Source organism: Argentina anserina, chromosome 7 (genome assembly GCF_933775445.1).
Source record: "Argentina anserina chromosome 7, drPotAnse1.1, whole genome shotgun sequence".
In the NCBI taxonomy this organism is placed as follows: domain Eukaryota; kingdom Viridiplantae; phylum Streptophyta; class Magnoliopsida; order Rosales; family Rosaceae; genus Argentina; species Argentina anserina.
Genome location: NC_065878.1, coordinates 15,653,846 through 15,675,755, shown reverse-complemented (window position 1 = coordinate 15,675,755; position 21,910 = coordinate 15,653,846). Strand labels below are relative to the sequence as shown.

At 38.6% G+C, this 21,910-nt stretch overlaps 4 protein-coding genes across 5 annotated transcripts; 3 read left to right on the top strand and 1 right to left on the bottom strand.

The window, feature by feature from the left end:
- Positions 1-163: 163 nt before the first annotated feature.
- Positions 164-2,428, top strand: LOC126803098 (probable F-box protein At3g61730). The gene is given in 8 exon segments (XM_050530850.1): positions 164-300; positions 849-1,051; positions 1,129-1,173; positions 1,333-1,377; positions 1,380-1,484; positions 1,580-1,837; positions 2,065-2,157; positions 2,289-2,428. Coding segments are annotated over 8 exon segments (969 nt in total). The 3' UTR covers positions 2,372-2,428.
- Positions 2,429-3,146: 718 nt separating this feature from the next.
- On the top strand, positions 3,147-5,240 carry LOC126803102 (putative RING-H2 finger protein ATL21A). Its single transcript, XM_050530855.1, has 2 exons — positions 3,147-3,837; positions 4,692-5,240. Exons 1-2 carry the CDS (start codon positions 3,159-3,161, stop codon positions 5,171-5,173), a joined length of 1,161 nt encoding a protein of 386 aa, XP_050386812.1. The 5' UTR covers positions 3,147-3,158; the 3' UTR covers positions 5,174-5,240.
- Positions 5,241-5,411: 171 nt separating this feature from the next.
- Positions 5,412-7,634, bottom strand: LOC126803096 (uncharacterized). Its single transcript, XM_050530849.1, is given in 7 exon segments — positions 5,412-5,781; positions 6,071-6,406; positions 6,408-6,612; positions 7,098-7,179; positions 7,182-7,238; positions 7,241-7,419; positions 7,421-7,634. Coding segments are annotated over 7 exon segments (1,185 nt in total). The 5' UTR covers positions 7,600-7,634; the 3' UTR covers positions 5,412-5,634.
- Positions 7,635-13,576: 5,942 nt separating this feature from the next.
- LOC126802140 (beclin-1-like protein) lies at positions 13,577-17,501 on the top strand. Of its 2 annotated transcripts, XM_050529700.1 has the most exons (11): positions 13,577-13,837; positions 13,915-14,073; positions 14,464-14,795; positions 14,923-15,093; positions 15,354-15,478; positions 15,633-15,681; positions 16,142-16,300; positions 16,418-16,503; positions 16,604-16,675; positions 16,905-17,054; positions 17,135-17,501. In XM_050529700.1, exons 2-11 carry the CDS (start codon positions 13,938-13,940, stop codon positions 17,361-17,363), a joined length of 1,509 nt encoding a protein of 502 aa, XP_050385657.1. In that variant the 5' UTR covers positions 13,577-13,837; positions 13,915-13,937; the 3' UTR covers positions 17,364-17,501. The 2 variants fall into 2 exon arrangements, with proteins under 2 accessions (XP_050385657.1, XP_050385656.1); XM_050529699.1 differs by having other exon boundaries at positions 13,577-14,073.
- The last annotated feature ends 4,409 nt before the right edge of the window (positions 17,502-21,910 follow it).

The window sequence follows — 21,910 nt, the reverse complement described above, 5'->3', positions numbered from 1 at the left end:
TTTATGGGCCTCACAGATTCCCAAGCAGCCCATAAAATTGAATAGCTTTAGGTAAACAATATTTTAAAGTTAGTTATATATTTGAATGTGCGAGTGGCGCGAGTACAAGTATCGAGTAGCGTGACCGATTCTGTTTCAGACTGAGAGAGAGAGAGAGAGAGAGATGGCGAAGCGAAAGCAGCGAATTACCGGAGCGGTTCAGCCTCAGCCTCTTAAGACGCAGAAGCGTATGCGCAGAGCTAAGCCGATTTGCTCCTGCAGCTCTCCTCGTTTCTCTTCTTCTGGCCCAGTCTTCACCTGGTCAGCTCTCTTTCTCTCTCTCTCCTTGTGAACTTGAATTTGAATTTCGGAAAACCGGTTTCAATTTGTGGATTTAGATTCTGTGTGTGCGGGTGTGGGTGAATTGAGTTGTTGATCCGATTTTGATTTTGCCTCGGTGAAATTTGAGCTTGAATCTGTGTTTTCTGTGTGAATTCGCTTGAGAAATGAACGAGTTCAGTAGAATCGGAGCTTTGATCTTGATTTTCTGTACTTCGTTTGAATTTTGAAGCTAAACCATCCGCCGCGTGTGAGTTTTGATCTTCGAGCTCGAGCTCGATCTGGATTTTGATTTCGATTTTTGTATCACTGTGTGGATTTCGTTACTTTGGATCTGAGCTCAGCTCGTATATGCCTGTAATTCATAAACGAAGCAATTCAAAATTTGAACTCGGAGCTCCCATTCTGAGTCTCCTCTAATTTGTTGAGGCTAATACTCACGCGTCTGGTGTGAACTCGTCTCTTCGATTTTAGATCTTGATTAATTGAAGAGCCTAACTAACTATATAGAGTTTGTTGGACTCGAACAGTTACGAGCAGGACGTGTGGACGGAGATCACGAGGTTTCTGGACGGAAAATCACTGGTGATGCTCGCTGCGACATGTCGTTGGTTCAACTCGCTGGTCATGGAAGGGAGCGTATGGAGGTACTTGTGCCTCCGTGATCTCCAGGTCCCTGCTCCTCGCCACCCGGCGGCTTTCGATTGGAAGAAGCTCTACATTTCCTGTACCAGTAAGTAGCACTTGATCATCCTAATGTGTGACGTGTCTGTTAGATTCAGTGTTTGATCTAATGTGTTTTGATTGCAGATGGGAGTCACTCTTACATGTTCCGGCAGCCGGAGAAGCATATCGGTGAGTCCCTACTCAATTTTTCGATGTGTTGAAGAGTTCACAAGCAAAGTAGAGTTGTGTAAAGTAGTTTTAGTTTTCATTGCATTTAGGCCTAATGAGTGCTGGAGTAGACGAATGGCTTCTTCTCTGTTGTGTCAATTGTGTGTTTGAATGAATTAGACTGGATGCGCATTGGTGCGTTTTTCGTGGAATCCTCTTTGGTACTACTACAGAAAGGCTGAAGTTTCCTGAGGAGGATAGCGTTCAGAAAATGCTGGATTCCTGCGGCAGTTGTGTGTTGAACGATGTCAGACCTGGAATATGGATTGCAGGTAACATCAACTAGACTCGAGTCGTCACTCCACTATCATTTTCTTTATTGCCGATTTGAATTTATTGACTGCATAACTTCTGAAATGATAACAAGAAGAAAAACTTGGTTTATGCGTATGTTTCATTATTGCCGATTTGAATTTATTGACTGCATACTGAGAAAGCTTGGAAACATCAACAGGAACAATGCAGACATTGGATACAAGGCATATCGAACTGTTCTTGAGAGAGGGATACCAGGATGGTAGCTGGGAATATGAACTCATTGGAATTCAGAATGTCAGAAAGCATGTTGACGGTGCTTCTGGAGCCATTTTTGATATCAAACACCTCAAAGAGTCTTCAACTTCAGGTGAGTTCAGAAGCTATCTACAGTTCTGCTCTATCTTTAGGCAACGCCAAAAGTTGATCACTTGAGCCCCAAAATGTCCAGAGAGAAAAAAAATGTGGGATTAGACTAGATTGAGTGAAATACTTGAAGCCACTTTGTGTTGGTAAGAATCGTCTGCATGTCAATTACTATTAACCATATCTTCAGTTCGATCTTTCAATGACTGGTTTGGTCTAATTTCATTGCAGCAGTCTTCAACCTCAACTCATGGGTGGGCAAACCAAAGGCTGTGATCACAATGCACGCAGTTGCTGTCAACACAAATCTGCAGAAAAATGAAGGTGAGGGAATTGAAAATTATAGAACTACCAAACTTTTACATGTTCTCTCTTCCATTGTGCATCTCTCGGCATCTCAGGAAGCCTAAATTGACCATAAACTTTTCATAATTTTTCCTACTTTCTGATACCAGGCCTGCATGTCAAATACCATGTCATGAGAGCTGGAGCTGGAGGAGAAGTCGTGTCTATTCGAATCTCGCAGCAGCTTCTGTAGAGTCCCGATAGTCCCACTTGATTTAGCCAAAGGGCGTTTGTACTTTTTTTGGATGCATTTCCATAGTCTGAATGTCAGATAGACAGAAATATCTCAGAGAAGTAGAGTAGCATAACCCTTATGGGGTATATATATATATGCATCAAATTCAGTTACTAGTTCTACAGTTTTACTATTGCTCCCTCTAAACTCTAAAGGGGATAACGATAGTTAGTTCTTCCCAGTCGAAATTATTAATACAAATACCTCAGTTGCTGTTGCGCATAGTTGCATCATTCCCCCAAAGACTTTCCTGATTTTGTTGTGCATTACAGTACTTCATATAGTAGTTGAACCAGCCTTGAGAATAAAAGTAGGTTTTGGTTTGTATATAGATCTCACCTATAGGAGGAGTACCAAGTCTGATCAAATCTAAGAAGCAGCCTCTGACTTTTGAGCTTTGACATAAACAAGTGCAACCAGTAACCAATATACGTAATCCCTGACCTTTGGCCTCCAAAACATATTCTAGTTGGTAAAGCTTAGAAAACAAATAATTAATAAGTAATCATCACCGTTTATTAGTGACTGCTCTTATGTGGGCTAGAGCAAGCATTACACTACAAACTTTTGACTTTCATAAATTTTCACTACTTTAATCAAATTCCCATAATTGCATCTCCTACAAATCAGCTATACGTATACATATACACATATAGATATATGTATATTTAATACATATATAATAGTTATATATATGTAGAGACCATATACCTTACCATTCTGGTTTCAGAGTTTCTGAAACAAAATGAACATCTCAGACATCCTCTTCATCCTTCTCTTCCTATTTCCTCATTTTCATGCTCTAGAATTAGGCAAGTGTCCAGCCTCCATGTGTGGCAGCACCGGCTTTCCTATCCGATTTCCCTTCGGGCTACAAGGCTATCAACCCAAAAACTGCACTTATCCAGGTTTCGACCTCACCTGCAATACACAGGGCACGACAGTCTTGAGACTTCCAAACTCTGAAGAGTTTTTTGTTCAAGCAATCGATTATGTCACACAAGAGATTCAGCTCTATGATCCTGCTAGTTGTCTTCCCAGAAGGCTTCTAAACCTCAACCTGAAGGGCTCTCCTTTTGTTGCTTCTTTTTATCACAACTACACATTTCTCAGCTGCCCTGCTTCATTCACAGAGTCAAAGTTCACCCCAATTGGTTGCCTCAGTAACTCCACAACATCAGTGTTGGCAACTCCTTCCACCAGCCTTGCGACTTCAATGTCTGAGAAGTGCAAGATCATTGCTACAATGCCGGTTCCGATGTCTGGGATAGTTCCGACTGAGGATGGATTCTCAGCCAACTTTGATTCAGATCTTAGTTTGACATGGTATGAGCCTGGTTGTACTCCTTGTGAAGCTGAAGGTGGCATTTGTGGGTTTGAGAGCAATACCAGCCTAGTAATTGGTTGCTTCTACGATTCTAAAGGTACCACTTGTTTCTCTGCATCATTTTTCAGATTCCAAATCCACATACTTCTCCCCCTACAATTTTTCCATCAATTTCAATTCCAATTAGTAGCGTTTCATACTTTCGTTTATCCATAACCGAGCCTGGTCAACCTATCTTCTTGTCACCAACCACATCAGTTTCTGAATTTTTTTTTTTTGAGAATTGAAATTATAGACTATGTCAAGATAATCCTTGTGGTTAGGCTTATATAATGACTGTTTCTTCATAGACCAAAACCCTAAAAACTTTAAGATAGATGACATATGAATCTTGTTTGGGTTCAAAACTTCCAATGTAATGTGTAAAAGATATTGCTTATAAATTACGGTATTGTTATAGTACATGGTATTTGGATTACATTATTTAGTGAAACCATTGACAAATGAAAACCATGTCAACTATAGGCAGCCGACGTGAATTCAACTTCATTCTCCCTTGCAACTTAATCCAGCTTTCCCTCTTATCCAATTAAAAATGTTCCACTACATTTCTTGCTGGGGAAGGGATCAAGGTCAAAATTCCATGACTACTCCATTGTTTCTAATTTTTTAAGTGGAGAATGGATGAAGAAGATGAAGATCAGATTTACTAGATTTCAGATAAAAGTAGATAGAGCAAGAAGCAAAACTTACTTTCTCTTGCATTTTAAATCATTCAGTAAATTATGTCTCTGTGTCGAATTCCAGGTGTTTGCCATGATCTTTAATTCACCCTTTGTCTCACTTTACACTCAGTGAATTGAAAATTGTGTGCACCAGTAAGTGGACTGTGTTCCTACATATCTGCAGAACAAAATGATTTTTCCCGGTACTAATGGCTTCAAATTCCAGGCAGGTCAAACGACGGTTTTCATGTCTTCAGAATTATTTGTGTCTCCATTGCGGTACCAGCCATCACAATGGCAATTGGGATAGCTTGTTTTTCTTTCATCAGGGACAGGAGTCTTGATCGCATTGCGCAGCGGAACCCAACTGCAGTTGCAGCAGAACCCCGACAAGAATCGACAATAGTAATAAACGGTCTGGATCAGACCACCATTGAATCCTATCAAAAGCTAGTTCTTGGTGAAAGCCGGAGACTTCCCCGACCTAATGACACCACTTGTGCTATATGCTTATCAGAGTATCTCACCAAAGATACAGTAAGATGCATCCCAGAGTGTAAACACTGCTTCCATGCTGAATGTGTTGATGAGTGGCTTCGATTGAACAGTACATGTCCAGTTTGCCGGAACGCCCCTTCACCAGCTCACCCTTCAGTAGCTCCCGTCGACTCGAATGAAGCAGCTCGCGTCGACTCAAATGGAGTCTGATGTCTTTTATTCTCTTATTCTAGTGAATCCTTCTTTACTGTATATAATGGTTAAAATTTTGCGAGTCCTTAGCTAAGTCTTGGAACGTGTCTCCACTTGTGGGTTTATGTGATTATACTGAGGCATAGGCTAATAGGTAAATATGTCCAATCAATTAAATTTCAATCTTTCTGGAGCATGGATATTTAATAAAGAAAAAGAGAAAAAAAACAAATACTGCTGATGACCCATTAAAGTAAAAAACGAAGATTGCATCATATTACTGCTTCAGTCAATTGTCAAAGGCTCAGACATTATCCACCAAGGGTCATGGTACACAAAAACAGTACACAGTCAAGAACTGAGAACATTATAGATTCAAATATACACAGTTAAACACTTCATCCACCATCTATACATTGCAGGAGAAACTTGGTCTATAAAGTAGTCATATAAAGGGTTATATGAAGCGTATCACGTACTTATTTCTTTGCCAGCAGCTTCTTTGGAATCTTCTCTATAGGGGTAGATTTCAGCATAAAAAACCTGGTAGCACGCTCTCGCAGAGTACCACCACATTTTAACCCATGGGCTTGCAATTCCGATTTCAACTTGTCTGTCCCGAGAACCTACCACAATGAAGGTCCAAAATAAGTTAAGATATGCTCATTGACGATTTGAAGTGAAAGCAATAGAAGCATAATATAGGAAAGGATGGTGAAAGCTGAGCTGACAAAAGCCATAAAACAGGTATATAAACAGCAACTGGGATTTTTAATTTCTTTCAATTAATCATAATTTGATTCAAGTTCAAGGTGGATCAACTTCAAGAGTGTAGATAGCATTCAATAGGGGTTCAATCCGGTAAAGCATCAACCCTATATTTACATGATAAAATTATAGTTTCCACAAGCATACCTCCATTTCTGCTGCTGAATTGAAGTCATCAAAATTTAGCGGCTTCTCCATCTCTGCAGTGTTCCCATTAGCAACTGTGGACTCTGAAGAACCATTGGTTTCAGATAAAATCGATGCACTTTCAACTCCTTGGTCATCATCTGACTTAGAAATCTCCTGAGGTTGCATCTCAATTACATTGCAATCCAGCTTTTCATCCTGCATTGTTTCTACTCCAACAACAGTATCAGGAGCTGAACAAGGTATACTTGCACTTATAGCTATCTTCTCATCCTCAATTATCCCATCCTTCTCCGTATGAAATTCTTGAGCAGTACGAACAACCATGTCTCTCTTTCTCTTTCTCTTCCTCAGAGCCACTCTCAGATGAGCCTCTACCTGGAGACTCACCCTCTTGTTTCCCACCAGTCACTGAATTCAAACTGCCCTCAGCTTCCTTATTCAAACCTGAGCTATTCCCATTATCAGATACGGTTGATTTCTCCATCTCATCTTCATTATCACTGTCATCTTCCTCTGTATCACTGTCATTTCTGCCCACCCTGAACAACAACAAAATAAGTTATTTAGATATCAACAACAAACTTATTCCACGGTATTTTTCAGGGTTGCCACAATGTATGTCAAATCCAAGGAATTTAGTATTTCATTATTCCTCTAACAGAATTAGATACTGCCACCTGAACTACTTTAAACCTAAAATAACCTTCTCGCCTGCCTAACCAAGCTAAGTTTAAACTCCCACATTTCTAATCAATATCACAAATCAAACAAAGACTTTATCTTCACTTAACCACATATCTAAAGCACAACAACTAGCCACTAAAATTGAAACTTAGTACCTCACTTCCTGATCGCAATAAACTCAAGATTCTAAAGCACCTATCATCCACACATATTACTAAGCACTAAACATCTAATCCTAACAAAACCAACTTCCTACCACAAAATGCATATAATCAACACAAAACAAACAAAATGCACACAATCAAACACGAAACCAACAAACAAACAAAAAAACACTCACCAAAGCTTCACCCTTTTCGACTTGGGCTCCGTCTTCTTCCCCTTCCTCTTCCCACTCATAGCCTCCTTCACCGCATCCACCACCTCGCCGACTCCTCCTTACACTTCTTCACATACTTCTCCGCCGCCGCGTCGCCAAGCTCCTCAGAAACTCCTCCCCCTTCTTCTCCATCCTCCTCTGCTCCTCCGTCTCCCTCCACTCCTGCAGCTTATTCTCCGCATTCACATGCCTCAGCCTCCGCCCACTCATATCCCTACACGCGTCGAAGTTGTTCGTCTTCTTATGCCCCGCCTTCGTCGCCGACCCCCGGAGCATCGAGGTGGCGGGTGCCGGTGAGGAGGCGCTGGTGGCGGAGGGGGATGTTGGTGATTTCGAAGAGGCGGCGCTTGATGGAGGCGGCGGAGATTTCTGGGGTTGTGAATTTTAGGTTGAGGGTTTTGCCTTCTAGGAGGTTTACGAAGAGATTGTAGGTGGTGGCGCTCGCGGTGGTGGTGTCCGCCATTGTTGAAGATTCCAAGAAGAAAAGCTTTGCTAGGGTTTGAGATTGGGAACCAAGATTTGAATTTGGGGCAACAGTCGCAGTTGGCTGTTTACTCCTCGGTGTTGTTCTATATAATGACGCTTTTGTCCCTATGGTAATTTTTGAGATGTCAAAATATTAATATTCGTTTCGTATAACGATAACAAGGGAAGTTTCACGTAGCCAAGCTGTAAAATGAGAAAACTGATAGGGCTAAAATTGTCTTTGTGGGAGTATATCCGAACTTTGCCAACGCATCTCCGGGCATATGCGACAGATATCCGACAAGTCTTACAGTGTGATATAATTGGACTCGAGGATACGTTCGGAAACGCACTGGAGATGACCGGATCCGGAGCGCAAACGTTACAAATACGTTCGGATTCGTTACTAAGAAGACAGTTATACCCCTCTATAAAACATCATTATCTAGTGAGGGGGAGAGGGTGGATGTCGACGACAGATCCTTGTATATCTGTACTAGGGAGTCCCTTATAGATGCCGCTATATTCCATCGCTACCGTGTTCAGGAATCAAATTGAGAGACTTGTTCTCCTTTCACACTGACACACGATCACCATATATTCTTCCAAATCTGAACTCAAGTCTGAGACCACTGTTCTAAGAGAAGTTGATTGTATATGCAGCGATGACGATCAACTGGTCCGCTCTATATGAGGTTATTTGTTATTCTCGGTGTTATGACCAACCAAAATCACGATTACAAACAAGATATATATAACAGTTTAATTGAATTGAATCAAACAACAAACAATAACAACAATTAAATCGAGATTGAAAACACTAACTTGATTCAGATAGAGGCCTGCTTTGCAGTGACCTAAGACATAAATTCATCCCTACTTGTGTTGCAGTTTCAGACGTCTATCTTGAGGATACAACTATCTGGTACAAGTTCTTGCACAAGAACTTGTCCCTGGCGAATTTAATTTGTGTTTCAGAGAAGTCGATTTAGGGAGGATGAAGAAGAGATGAAGTTTTCGATGGAAAAACAACGACACAGTGTCGTCTTTATATAAAATCAAATTCGAACAGGTAAAACTGTTCAAAAGGTTGTAACTGTTGGTAACAGTTATTACCTTTGGTTTTATCCGAAGATAATAAAAATTAATAAATTTATTAATTCAAAAATTATAATTAGATTTAATTTTCCAGAGCCCCAAGGCCCAAGGCCCATCTATGACTTTATATAAATATATATTTAAATATATATCATTTTCTATTAGAAATCCAATAGAAAGCCCATCAAGCCCACTCTAGGCTATTCCACCCATTCACTTGCTCACATGGGTGGTTGTTTATAAACAACCAAGCAAGTAGCTCTTCTTCAATGTGAGATTCTATCCCACACTAAGTTCTAACAATACCCCACATTTTCTATTCAAACTCTAACAATACCCCACATTTGAATAGAAAATAAGATAATAATGAACTTTATCGATTTTCCAGAAACTAAATATGTAATGCATCGAAAAATGTGTCTTTTGGACTTGAACCTTTCGTAGTGAATACTTATCAGATCTACTTTGTGAGAGTGAATTTAAGTCTTGAACTATTCACGTTTTGTAGTAAATCGAGATAATAAAATCACACATGTCATATCTATACACATTTCAATTCTTACGGTCATGTTCATTTTGGTCCTGAACAACTCCTTACTTCATGAGAGTTTTAGAGAACTTAGCCATCTCGGTTCCCAAAGATGCGACCCCACATCAATCTCATATAGGTAGTGCCAATGAAGAATAGTCCGTACTATCCCACCTTAATCAAAGGCTATTAGCATTATTAAGAATAATGTAATATTCATCCCTATACGTCAACGGAATAACACAATGAAATTGCATCATAGGAATGAACATATGTGTGTTTATGCGTCTTGAGTCTTCCCCAACTAGTTTGCCTATTGAACCTAGACCATGGGATCTCCAATGTTGCTAAGTTAGGTTTCCGCCAAGTAATGACTCATTATATTGGCTTTAAGCCCATTCCCCTCGATGTAAATACTACTTGCTCTCTATTAAGGCCTTTTGTCAAAGGATCCGCTATATTTTCCTTTGATTTTACATAGTCAATGGAAATAATTCCATTTTTGAGCAAGTCTCGTATTGTCTTGTGACGTCGCCTTATATGCCTTGATTTGCCATTGTAGATTTGGTTCTTAGCTCTTGTAAGAGCAGCCATACTATCACAATGAATGCAAATGGCCGTAACAGGTGTTGGCCACAACGAAATACCCTCTAGGAAGTTTTTGAGCCATTCCGCCTCTTCGGCAGCTTTGTCTAAGGTTACAAACTCGGCTTCCATAGTCGAACATGTATTCACGGTTTGCTTCGATGATTTCCAGAAAACGGCTGCCCCTTCAAGTGTAAATACATAACCACTTGTATACCTACTTTCCGAATGATTGGAAATCCAATTAGCATCACAATATCCTTCTAATACGGGAGGATATTTTGTATAATGCAATCCATAATCCATTGTATACTTTAGGTATCGTAGCACTCTCACTAGTGCAAACCAATGATCTTTTCCGGGATTGTGAGAGTAACGACTAAGTCTACTCAAACTATATGCTATATCCGGTCTTGTACAATTCATTATGTACATCAAGCTCCCAAGAACTTGTGTATATTCCAATTGAGACACACTATCACCTTGATTCTTCTTAAGATGACTAGCGGGATCAAATGGAGTAACAACCGGCCTATCATCAAAATGTCCAAATTTCCTAAGGACTTTCTCCACATAATGAGATTGAGTAAGTGTGTAACCATCCGGGTTCCTTTGAATCCGAATTCCAAGAATGACATCGGCTATGCCCATATCCTTCATATCAAAAGAAGAATGCATTAGCTTATTGGTTTGATTAATTACATCCTTACTTGTTCCCATTATTAGCATATCGTCCACATATAAGCATACAATGACACATGCATTTTTACACTCTTTCACATAGACACATTTGTCACATTCGTTGATTTTGAAACCATTTGACAATAATGTATTATCAAATTTCTCATGCCATTGTTTTGGAGCTTGTTTAAGTCCATAAAGGGACTTAACCAATTTGCACACTTTCTTTTCTTGACCTTTAATGACAAACCCTTCGGGTTGTTCCATGTATATCGCTTCACTCTTGAATGTGCCTTAAGCATCTAGGTTGGCCTGGTTCTCTAACGCCTCGTGGGTACTATTAAACGGGGACTTAATGCATGCTAATAAAATTTTCTACAGAACAATTTTTATTATGACATCCCGACCAAAAATAAATCAAGAAAAATAACTTCAAACACACCAAACACTAAAATCGGGGAGTGGTTTTATAGAGGAGAAGATGAGAAAGTTTTTGGGCATGGTCTTGTAAATCAGTTCTCACAGATAACGACGTCGTCCATGGCAGCAGTGCTCGACGATTAGTTTTATGGAGATATATATATATATATATATATATATATATATATGAACTGGTCCATTAAAAGACTTGATTCGATTAAACCAAGGGTACTGTCAGTGAAGTTGATAAACTTTGCGTCTCTTAAGCATAAGAGAATGGATGCATTAAGACCAAGCCTTGTTAAAGGCTTAATACCTATTTGGACTAAGCTGATATGAAGGAAATGGTGACCATCTTTGTGATGTTTTTTTAATTGAATCTAGACTAAGAAGTTGGTAGGTTTCATGTTGTTTACTTAAGGCGTATACTTGTTCTACTGAATATATCTCTTTCCCTCTGTCGGTCGAAATCAATTTTTTTTTAAATCGATAAGTATATAAATCTTTTAATTTATTTAGTATAATAAAAATTTCTATAGTTTTCGGGTATTACATTTATTCTAAGCAATTTATTAGTTGTGTCTATTATAAAGAAATTAGAGAATCTCAATTATTTATAAGAAAGTAAGAGAAACCCTTCAAATTTAATTTTGTTTCTTATGTATTTCTTTCATCGTCATTGTGTTTATTGGTAGCATTGGACATGTGTCCACAATTGAGAATAAAGTTTTAGTAAGTATAAAGATACAAGGTAAGAACATAACATAAAGAAGAAGAAAATAATCAAAGGGTGAATAACTATATTGGGTTGTAGGAAAAATAATTGGTAAACAAAAGACATGAAGAATATAAAGAAAAATGATGGAGGATGAACATCGATGTTTTAATGAAATGAGAAAGTCTATGAAAAAGTCTATGAAAATCTTTGGTCTAGAGGCTAGACAATTTTTAAACTCTGGTGTGTGTATTTTACACTATAAAGTCCACGAGATTCGATAAGTTTATAATTCCATAAGTATGAATGATATTTTAAATACCCATAAACTTCTATTCATTTTGAAATGTCCTGAACTCCTAATTGAATATGTTTATACTCTCATGGATTTATAATGCATTTTTAAAATCGTAATTGAATACACATAGACTTGTACGAATAATTAAACGTCTGTATTGAATATATCTAGACTTTTAAAATCTATAAATTTCTTTAAAACTCTCACTAATTTCATAAACAATACATTGAAAACACCCCTTAGAATTTGTGTGCATTTGGTCAATTTCCTTTAATAAAAACTTACTTTCTTCAAGACTTATGTAATTACGTACTTCACACTAGTTGTTTACGGTTATTGAATACAATCAGCGTTTATCTTCGGGAACTTAGCTGGAGGACTATGGTGTCAGTTTCGTAGAAGTGAGGTCGAGATGACAAACACGTTTCAACAAGTATACAACTTCAAACAAATGAAATCTACTATATATCGATGAGTTTTTTTCACCAACAGTCCCTCAATTCTGGTGTACCTACCAATGTGATACCTCAACTCTTAATCGTACCAATGTGATACCCAGACTCTAGTATTGCTATCATTGAAGTACTTCCGTTAGTTTTTTTAAACTTTTCCGTTATCTTGGTGACGTGGCAGGTACATGAGGCCCATAAAGAGGGTTAAAAGACAAAATTAACCTCATCTGAGAGGAGCAATGTTTTTCCCGCCCTTTACTTTGAGAAAGACACCCAACAATTCCAATTTTGGCGCCAATTTTCCCTCCCTACTCCTTAATTTGTGTCTCTTATCTAAACTAAAGAACTACCGCCAACCAGTCGACCACAATCTGATAAAACCTAGATCAATCTCATTTTCTATTTTTACCCTAGCACTTGTTAAACTAACAGAATAAATATAGAAATTTATATGGAACATCTCATTTCCACAATCTCATAAGAATATCAAAACACATAACTTAACGAAATTCAAATACATGTTTAAGTACCATTAGTTGCCACCTTTTATGTTGATCTGCCATGATTTTTGCTTGTAAGAACTAATGGTACATGTAGTTGAATTTCGTTAAGTTATGTGTTTCTATATTCTTATGAGATTGTGGAAATGAGATGTTCCATATAAATTTCTATATTTATTCTGTTAGTTTAATAAGTGCTAGGGTAAAAATAGAAAATGAGATTGATCTAGGTTTTATCAGATTGTGGTCGACTGGTTGGCGGTAGTTCTTTAGTTTAGATAAGAGACACAAATTAAGGAGTAGGGAGGGAAAATTGGCGCCAAAATTGGAATTGTTGGGTGTCTTTCTCAAAGTAAAGGGCGGGAAAAACATTGCTCCTCTCAGATGAGGTTAATTTTGTCTTTTAACCCTCTTTATGGGCCTCACGTACCTGCCACGTCACCAAGATAACGGAAAAGTTTAAAAAAACTAACGGAAGTACTTCAATGATAGCAATACTAGAGTCTGAGTATCACATTGGTACGATTAAGAGTTGAGGTATCACATTGGTAGGTACACCAGAATTGAGGGACTGTTGGTGAAAAAAACTCTATATCGATATGCTTTGTTTCTCTTGTTCGCAGTCGACCATTAGGATATACATGTATAAACTTACATGCAGATCCTTTTATGTATCTCATAGAGCTAGTGCCCCTCAACTCGATTGGTTGGTGGAAAATAACTAGAGTTCTCGCAAGTGGGGTGGCTCCGTCGGAAGTTCGGCGGCGGACGCAGAGCAGCGGAGTGGTGCGAGGGTAAATACGTCGGTTCAGGAAAAGGTTAAATTATTAATTTACCACAGAGGAGACTAAAAGGTAAAAATCTCCGAATTCAATCTCGCAAAGGAAACAAAAACCCAACTGAAAAAAGAAGAGACAAAAAGAGATAGAACAGAAACTTACTGCGGTTGTGTTCTTTGGTGAGCTTCTCAGAAACCCAAAGTCCTCTCTGTGTTTTCTTAATCATCGACTTTTGTCTCCAATTCGATTTCCACAGTTGAAAACAGAGCCAATTCGGATATGGGTGATAAGGGTCGGAGCTTAACGGTGGATCCGAGTTTGCCCCGATGGGTCTGCCAGAATTGCCGCCACTCCCTTTGCATCGTCGGCGCCGATTCCTACGCTGACAAGTTCTTCAACGATTTCTCGCGTTCTGGTTAGTCCTTCGTGTTCTTCTTTCCAAGTTCTTAGAATCTCGTTTGGGATATTATATGGTTTTTGTAGATTTGAGATGGAGTTTGTGTTAAATTATTGCTCTTTTAGATTTTCAGTTATAGTTCAAGCTGAGAATAACAATAAATTCTTAACCTTTTGGTCGAAATATTGAGCTCATGTGTTTTGATAGAGACCCTTCTATTGGTTTTCAGCTTTTGATTGATTAAGAATGCAACCCTTTTTCTCTGGAAGCTTAGCTGGAATAGTAGTGGGACTTGGATTGAATTGAAATGGGCTTATTATTCGAATGTCGAGAAAGCTCATATATTGGAATAAGATTCATGTTGTTATGTGTTTGTTAATCAGTTGGGTTGGTGATGAACATGTGCAGGCATGCAGGGTTCATCGATGCATGGGGCGAACAGCGTGCTGGCGTCGAAGATGGACAATTCGTTTGTTGTGTTACCGAAGCAAAGACCTCAGGCACAGGGAGTGCCTCCCCGCCCCCGTGGCGGGGCAGGCAATGCAAGCCATACTGGGAAAGCAATGGATGAATCGTTTGTAGTTGTTTATAAATCGGAGTCCTCGGTGGATGGCAGTGGGGCTCAATTGCCGTCACCGGATGGAGGTCCAAATGGCCCATTTCAACCTAACAATTCTGGATTTCACTCGACTATAACTCTCCTGAAACGGGCATTTGAAATTGCCACCACGCAAACACAAGTATGTATTATTGTACATAATTCCGAGTGATTCATTAGCCTCCATTGATTGTGTACTTCTATTGGTGGTGACAGAAATTGTTATTGAACTGTTAGTTATGACATGTATTTTCTGGTTACATCTCTAGGTTGAGCAACCTTTATGCCTTGAATGCATGAAGGTATTGTCGAATAAACTTGACAAGGAGGTGGAAGATGTGAATAGAGACATCATGGCGTACGAGTCCTGTCTTAAGAGGTTGGAGGGTGAAACGAGGGAAGAGCTTAGTGAGGCGGATTTTCTCAAGGAAAAGCTGAAGGTGCTCACTTGGAACATGCTGTTTATGCATAATGAGTTTGTCCTGTTTTTTTACTAGCATTCCTTGTGGTCAATATTCCATTCTGCATTATTGCAATGAGGGTTTTCTAAGTTCAGGGTCAAGTTGCTAGCATACATAAACTCAGGCAGTAATGACCAACGAGTTTCAGAAATGTGATATGTCCTATTGGTCTATTAGAATTGAGATGTTTCAAACTGAAGTCTCTAAGTTGATCTGATCCTTTGTGGATTCTCTTTCAGATTGAGGAAGAAGAGAGAAAACTTGAAGCAGCAATTGCAGAAATGGAGAAACAGAATGCAGAAGTAAATGCCGAACTGAAGGAACTTGACTTAAAGTCTGGGCGATTTAAGGAATTAGAGGAGCGGTAATTTTCATCTCCTAATGCTTAGGTTGAAGTATCCTGATGAATATCAAGTGTCTATTATTGTGTTTCAGATTCATCTCTTATGATTGACTTATATATGTAGACCTTTGAAAAACTTCATTACTGACTTTGCCTGAAACCTAACTTGTTACAGGTACTGGCACGAGTTCAACACTTTCCAGTTTCAATTGATTTCGAATCAGGTGTCTAATAATTTTCTCCATTGCTTGTCTTCTTTTTTGGCAATTACACTTTAGTTGTCTAAAAAGTACAATTTCCGGCGTATTTGTTTGCAAATTTATATCGTTTGGATCACAAATGGAGTTTTCTGGTTCTGTGGCCAACTATTTTCCAAAATAGTTTTACGCCGTTGTTAATCTCAGGCCTAACTTATGTACTGTGGTCTTCAGAAGAGTTGTGTGCAATGTTTTTTGTATATGTATGTTACGATTGTAGAATGGATACTTTCATGGACCAAGACAGTGAGTTCGCCCCTCCCTTTTCAGTCAAATAGTTTTCATGTGTTTTACGGATGGTTGATACCTTAACTTGACTTTTCTTGTAACAAGTTTAAGAAAGTTGGAGGAAATCATTTTATATATTCTTTTTATGCCTTGTTGGCTTTTTCCTTCTGTGTCTGAATAGAATCTTTTTGGTTGACAGGAAGAGAGAGATGCAATTTTGGCCAAAATTGAAGTTTCACAGGCACACTTAGAGGTGTTGAAACGAACTAATGTGCTCAATGATGCCTTTCCTATCTGGCATGATGGTGAATTTGGAACTATAAACAATTTTCGTCTTGGACGACTTCCTAAAATTCCGGTTAGAGAGCGAAACATGCATTCCCTGTCCTTGAAAATTTTCAGATGACTAGTTATTTGATTTTCCCTTATATTTTCAGGGTCGGCATATTGATGTTTATTGTTTTTGAAAACACAGGTCGAATGGGATGAGATAAATGCTGCCTGGGGTCAAGCCTGCCTTCTCCTCCATACGATGTGTCAGTACTTCCGGCCAAAATTCCAGTATGCTTTTCATGAGGCACATCATATTTGTTATTAAGCTCTTGTTAAATTGACTTCTTAATAGTTTTAATTGAAATGACCTTGATTCATTATCTTCTAGATATCGGATTAAAATACTTCCTATGGGTAGCTACCCTCGGATTGTGGACAGCAGCAACAATACTTATGAACTGTAAGTATTCCCATGATGATTTTTCCTGATATCGTATGTATATTCCATATCGTAAATTTTTAACAGCGTCTTATAATATGTTAATAAGCATGTCACCAATGTTTATATCTCTTTCTTTCTTAAGCATAGAAGTGTACCTAATTGATATTCAGACTGTGGTTTGCTATTTCATTTACAATATCATCTTTGTACATTTTGTTGGATTATAATTGGTTTGAGTATTTGTTAGGTTCGGTCCAGTGAATTTGTTCTGGAGCACTCGTTACGACAAAGCAATGACATTTTTCTTGACATGCCTTAAGGACTTTGCTGAGTTTGCAAATTCCAAGGACAAAGAAAACAACATACCACCTGAAAAATGTTTTAAATTGCCCTATAAGTAAGTCTTAAAGTAATGTTCATACTTGACGCAAAGACTTCTTTCTTCATACTCTTTAATTCCACCTTTTTCATTTGCAGAATTGAGAATGATAAGGTGGAAAACTATACTATTACTCAAAGCTTCAATAAGCAGGAGAATTGGACCAAAGCTCTCAAGTATACTCTGTGCGATTTGAAATGGGCTCTCTATTGGTTTGTTGGAAATACAAACTTCCAGCCTCTTTCTGCACATTCTGAAGTTCCAGGTGTGGGTTCTTTGTATAATAGACGTGGTACTGACTCTAAGTTGGAGTTCAGAAACTCGTAGCCATGGCATAGCCATGTCACATGTATATAGCAACACATAGTTTAGTCTTGTGCAGTTTAATAATTATTTATATTGTATTGTAATACTTAATTGAGATAATCTAAGTATTGAAGCAAAAGATTGCTGTTTCTCGTGACTTTCTTTGCTTTGACCTAAAGTTGGTGCGAGTGTTTTTCACAATTTTATCATTTACAAACTATTTTAGATCACCTGCACTGTTCAAGATTGTGATCCATTCTTTGTTACATAACACGATTGGTTTTCATTTCAAGGAGATTTTATGATGGTCAGTTGCATACTTGCATGAAACCATGCGGAATTTAAGCATGGAATAGGAACCTGATCACTTCAAATGAAACTAGCGTTTGAGCATCTATTTAAGCTCCCTTCAAGTCTTTTAGTAATACCTTTGAACTCAACGGACATCCATCAAACTTGCTTCCAAGTTCAAACTCATCACCTAATTCTTAAGAGTTTCATCCATGGCTCGCCTGATCACATTCTTAGCCGTTCTCTTCTTCATTTCGACTGTGCATTCTGTGCCATCCGAGCCGTTGGTGATCCAGCTTCTGGCCCTTTTTTTTCTTTTTGTGAAGGGTTCGACTGAAGATCCATCTCCGGCTTGTTGCAGTGGTGCTCAGGACCTAAGCAACAGCATCCAAACGAACCAAGACAAGGTAGCTGTGTGCCTGAGCCTCAGGTAAATCTTGGCCAATATTGGAGACTATGAGCTATCTGCACTCTCTATTCTTCCCAAGAAATGTGTCCTGAATCTCGACCTTCCTCCCATCGATAAAAACAGACTGCTCCATGTAATCAAAACACACTCGAGAAATCTCATTACTAATTAACACATAATTAGAGTACTGACCAAAAAAAATATTAACACATCAATGGTCACATTAAGTGGTCAAGTAAATGTAATTTTTGAGCATATTATTTGCACACATTGAAGTTTGGAGGTATTAAACATTAGTATTTTGCTATGCAGGTTTACTCTCGGTTATTGAAGGGGAAAATTGTAGGCTACAGAAAGGGTATTACTGCAAGGTGAATGAACAAATAAAAGTACCCATTACTACCATGATGTACCATTTACCCATGAATCACACAAGTGACAGAGAAGATTTAAAAAAAAAAACTATGAAACAAATTCATTAGGCATAAAACCGATTCGAGCTCAAGGCTCCTTAACGATCACATAGATCATGCATACGGTGACAAATCACACCTAAATAATCACACCTAAATAGACACTAACTAATTAGGCAATAAATCAAAATAATGAAATACAGAGTCGAAATCCTCTACACTACTACACGTCTAAACCCTAAGCCCAACGGTTGACCCAGCCTTGTTCCCAACTCCACTTCTCCGAGCACAAACCACCGCTGCACCACCGCCGCACGTCTCCGATCGTCCAAAAGAAGCCGTCCATCTCGGCGATCAAGTCGCATGCCTTCCCACCTGAAAGAGACAAAAGAGACTCGAAGAGCAGCATAAGCACTCCACAGAGTGCTTCCCAGGAGCGACACCATGACTCCGATGAAGAAAACAGCTCCTCCGTCGCCGGGAAGAACATTGCACCCTCTTGTGCCACGTCCGAACCCAAACCCATGACCGCAGAACTTGAAGAAGTAGCAAACAACCAAAGCCAAATCAAACAATTAAATCCTTGGGTCTCACCGAAAGACTCCAAATTAACAACACAATAGTGTAGACGTGCTATCTCCAAACCTTGGGCTCTCTTCATGGAATTATTATATTGCATTGTAACAGTTTGTGTAGACTGTAATGTTGTGAAATTTAAAGGTTGGATGTTATGATCATATTGTTATACGTAATGTTGTTCTGTGTTAACATTGTTTCAGCAGGACTTTACCACCTGAAATGTAGTGTAGACGTGCTATCTCCACCACGAATACCTTTTCCAGGGGACGTTTGCATTCTTCATTGAGTCGCATTCTTCTTGATGACAATGAGGATACTGAATCTCATTCACTAAGTTCAAGCACTCAACCCAACATGATGAGTATTTTTCCTAGTGGATCTTACAACTCAATAGTTGGATTTAATTTTGGTTCTGAAAGTAGAGAGAGGACAGGCTGATCATTGGGCCTTGGTTCCTTCCATTGTAGCAAACGTCAATCTCCATCAGTGATACGTTCGATTAGAGGATGACATTGGTTTTGTTGGGGACGTTATTACAGATAAGATTGGTGATGGGTCTGATAAGATGGATGTCATTGTTGCAGAGGTTATTGCAAATAAGACACTGGAGGTAGTAACCTCCCGAGGAGCTGCTGTGAGTGAAGTGGCTGTGGCTGTGGCTGCAGCCGATTTTTTCTTCCCTGTTGCTGCCCTACAACACTTGGTTAATTTTGATCATAGTGATAGTCTTACCAGATTCAATTGGTAAGTGACGCAGTTTTAGAGAAATTCTCATACTTGTTCTCTGTGCTGTTTATTTGTCTGTTTGTGATGCTTTGAATAAATCTATGGATGTGTTTACTGTACTGAGGCATTTTATGTTCATATGAGCTTTGCAATCTGGTGCCTGAATATTGATTTGTCGGATGAACTGTCTCAATGTGCATATATTCCTTTTTTTTTTACTGAAATATATATTTTGATATGGTACAGATGTTTTCAGTGAATGATTTTCAGTCATTCAGTACTGGTTTGTTTTTCTGTTGGTGTTGCATTTACACAATTACACATGCACTACTCAGTCTGACCAACTCTAAGAAATGTTTTTATCTAAGAGAAAATTAAGAAACTTAGCGGGAAAAATAAATAAATAGAGGTACAGAATTTATGTCACTAATATAACTTTCAGCTTTGCTTAAGAACTCTGTACTTTCTGATGTATGCGGTGTATATTTGAAAAATTGTGCAATATAATTGCCGACGTCAATGGTTTGTGGTACCTGATCACTTCTCTGGAAGTGAGGAACCACTTGCTCTTTTTTCTTCTCAAAAGTAATTAATTTTTTCTTTTCAGGTGCCATGAATAGCCTAAACAACTGTTTTGGTTCGAGCACTGCAACTCCTCCTCTTATTGATCAACTGAGGGTTACTTCAAAGCTCAATGTAAGTTCTTCATTTCCTTATGGTCAATGGATTTCTATCTGTGGTAATCTCAAGTGGAAAAAATTACAATTATGTCAACAAAATTTCAGTATGCTTGAGTTAAAAAAGGGTTGTCATAGATACTCCAGAAGATCTCCTAGATTTAACCACTTTGTTTAACGAGTATAACTATGATAACAAGTTCTTGTTCCCTTCTCTCTATGTGACTTTTTCCTTACCTGGTTCTACGAGATAGCATAATTTTTCATCTACTATGTTGTGATCTTGATTTGATATATATTTTACAACAGATGTAAATATAATAACTTTTCATATCTCCCTGTTATCTGTCAATTGATCGTTCTGGTTTTAGCTGTTTTGTTAGCTTCTTGAGTTGGTTTTGGAAAAATAAAATATTTTATGCGTGCCTCACTGTGTTTCTCTTGATTTTCATTTTCATATTGCAGTTGAGAGCAGTTAAAACAGGAGATGCAAAATAGGGCTTGGCCGTTTAAAGTGTTGGAAACTTAGAATTAATGTACTTTCTACGCAACTCTACTTATCTCTAGAAATATCTATTAGCTTAATTAATAATGTATTAGTCTTAGTTAGTCTTCTGTATGTCTCTAGAATAGAATAGTCTAGAGCACTAAGCATGCCTATAAGTACTTAGCTAATGTGCTGTTGTAGGTAATGATGTCAAGTTAATAAAAAACCAAAAAGAGCTCTGCTGTAGCAACTCAAAAGAACCAATATCTCGTTTCCTTCATATTCCAACACAGTATCTGTTCCCATATTTTTCAATCCAACAAATTGGTATCAGAGCAGGTTCGTTCATATTTGGTGTTCCACATCTCTTATCAAGAAGATGGATTCTAAAGAAAGTGCATCAGGTTCTTATCCTCTTCTTCCTATCTTTGGTGGAGAAAATTATGATTTCTGGAAGATTAAGATGAAGACAATGCTCCGATCAGAAGGTCTTTGGAGAATCACAGAGAAAGGTTATCAAGAACTCACAGAAGCTGAAGAGGATGAACTCACAGTAGCCCAGAAGAAAATCTATGACGAAGAAGTCAGGTCCGATGCGAAGGCGCTCTCGAAGATTCAAAACGCGGTGACATCTGAGATATTTCCCAGAATTTCTAGAGCCAAGACAACAAAGGAGGCTTGGGAGATTCTAGAACGAGAGTTTCAAGGCGATGAGAAGGCTAGAACCATCAAGCTTCAATCTTTGCGTAGAGAGTTCCACAATCTGAAAATGAAGGAGTCAGAGTGCATTCAAGATTACTCTTCCAGATTAACCGAAGTGGTCAATCAAATAAGAACACTCGGTGGTGAAGAGATGGATGATCGATGTGTTGTGGATAAGATCTTGGTTAGCTTACCAGAAAAATTTGATCCTATTGTTGCTGCAATTGAAGAATCGAAGGATCTCAAAACTCTCACCATGGACAACTGCTGGGATCGTTGAAGTC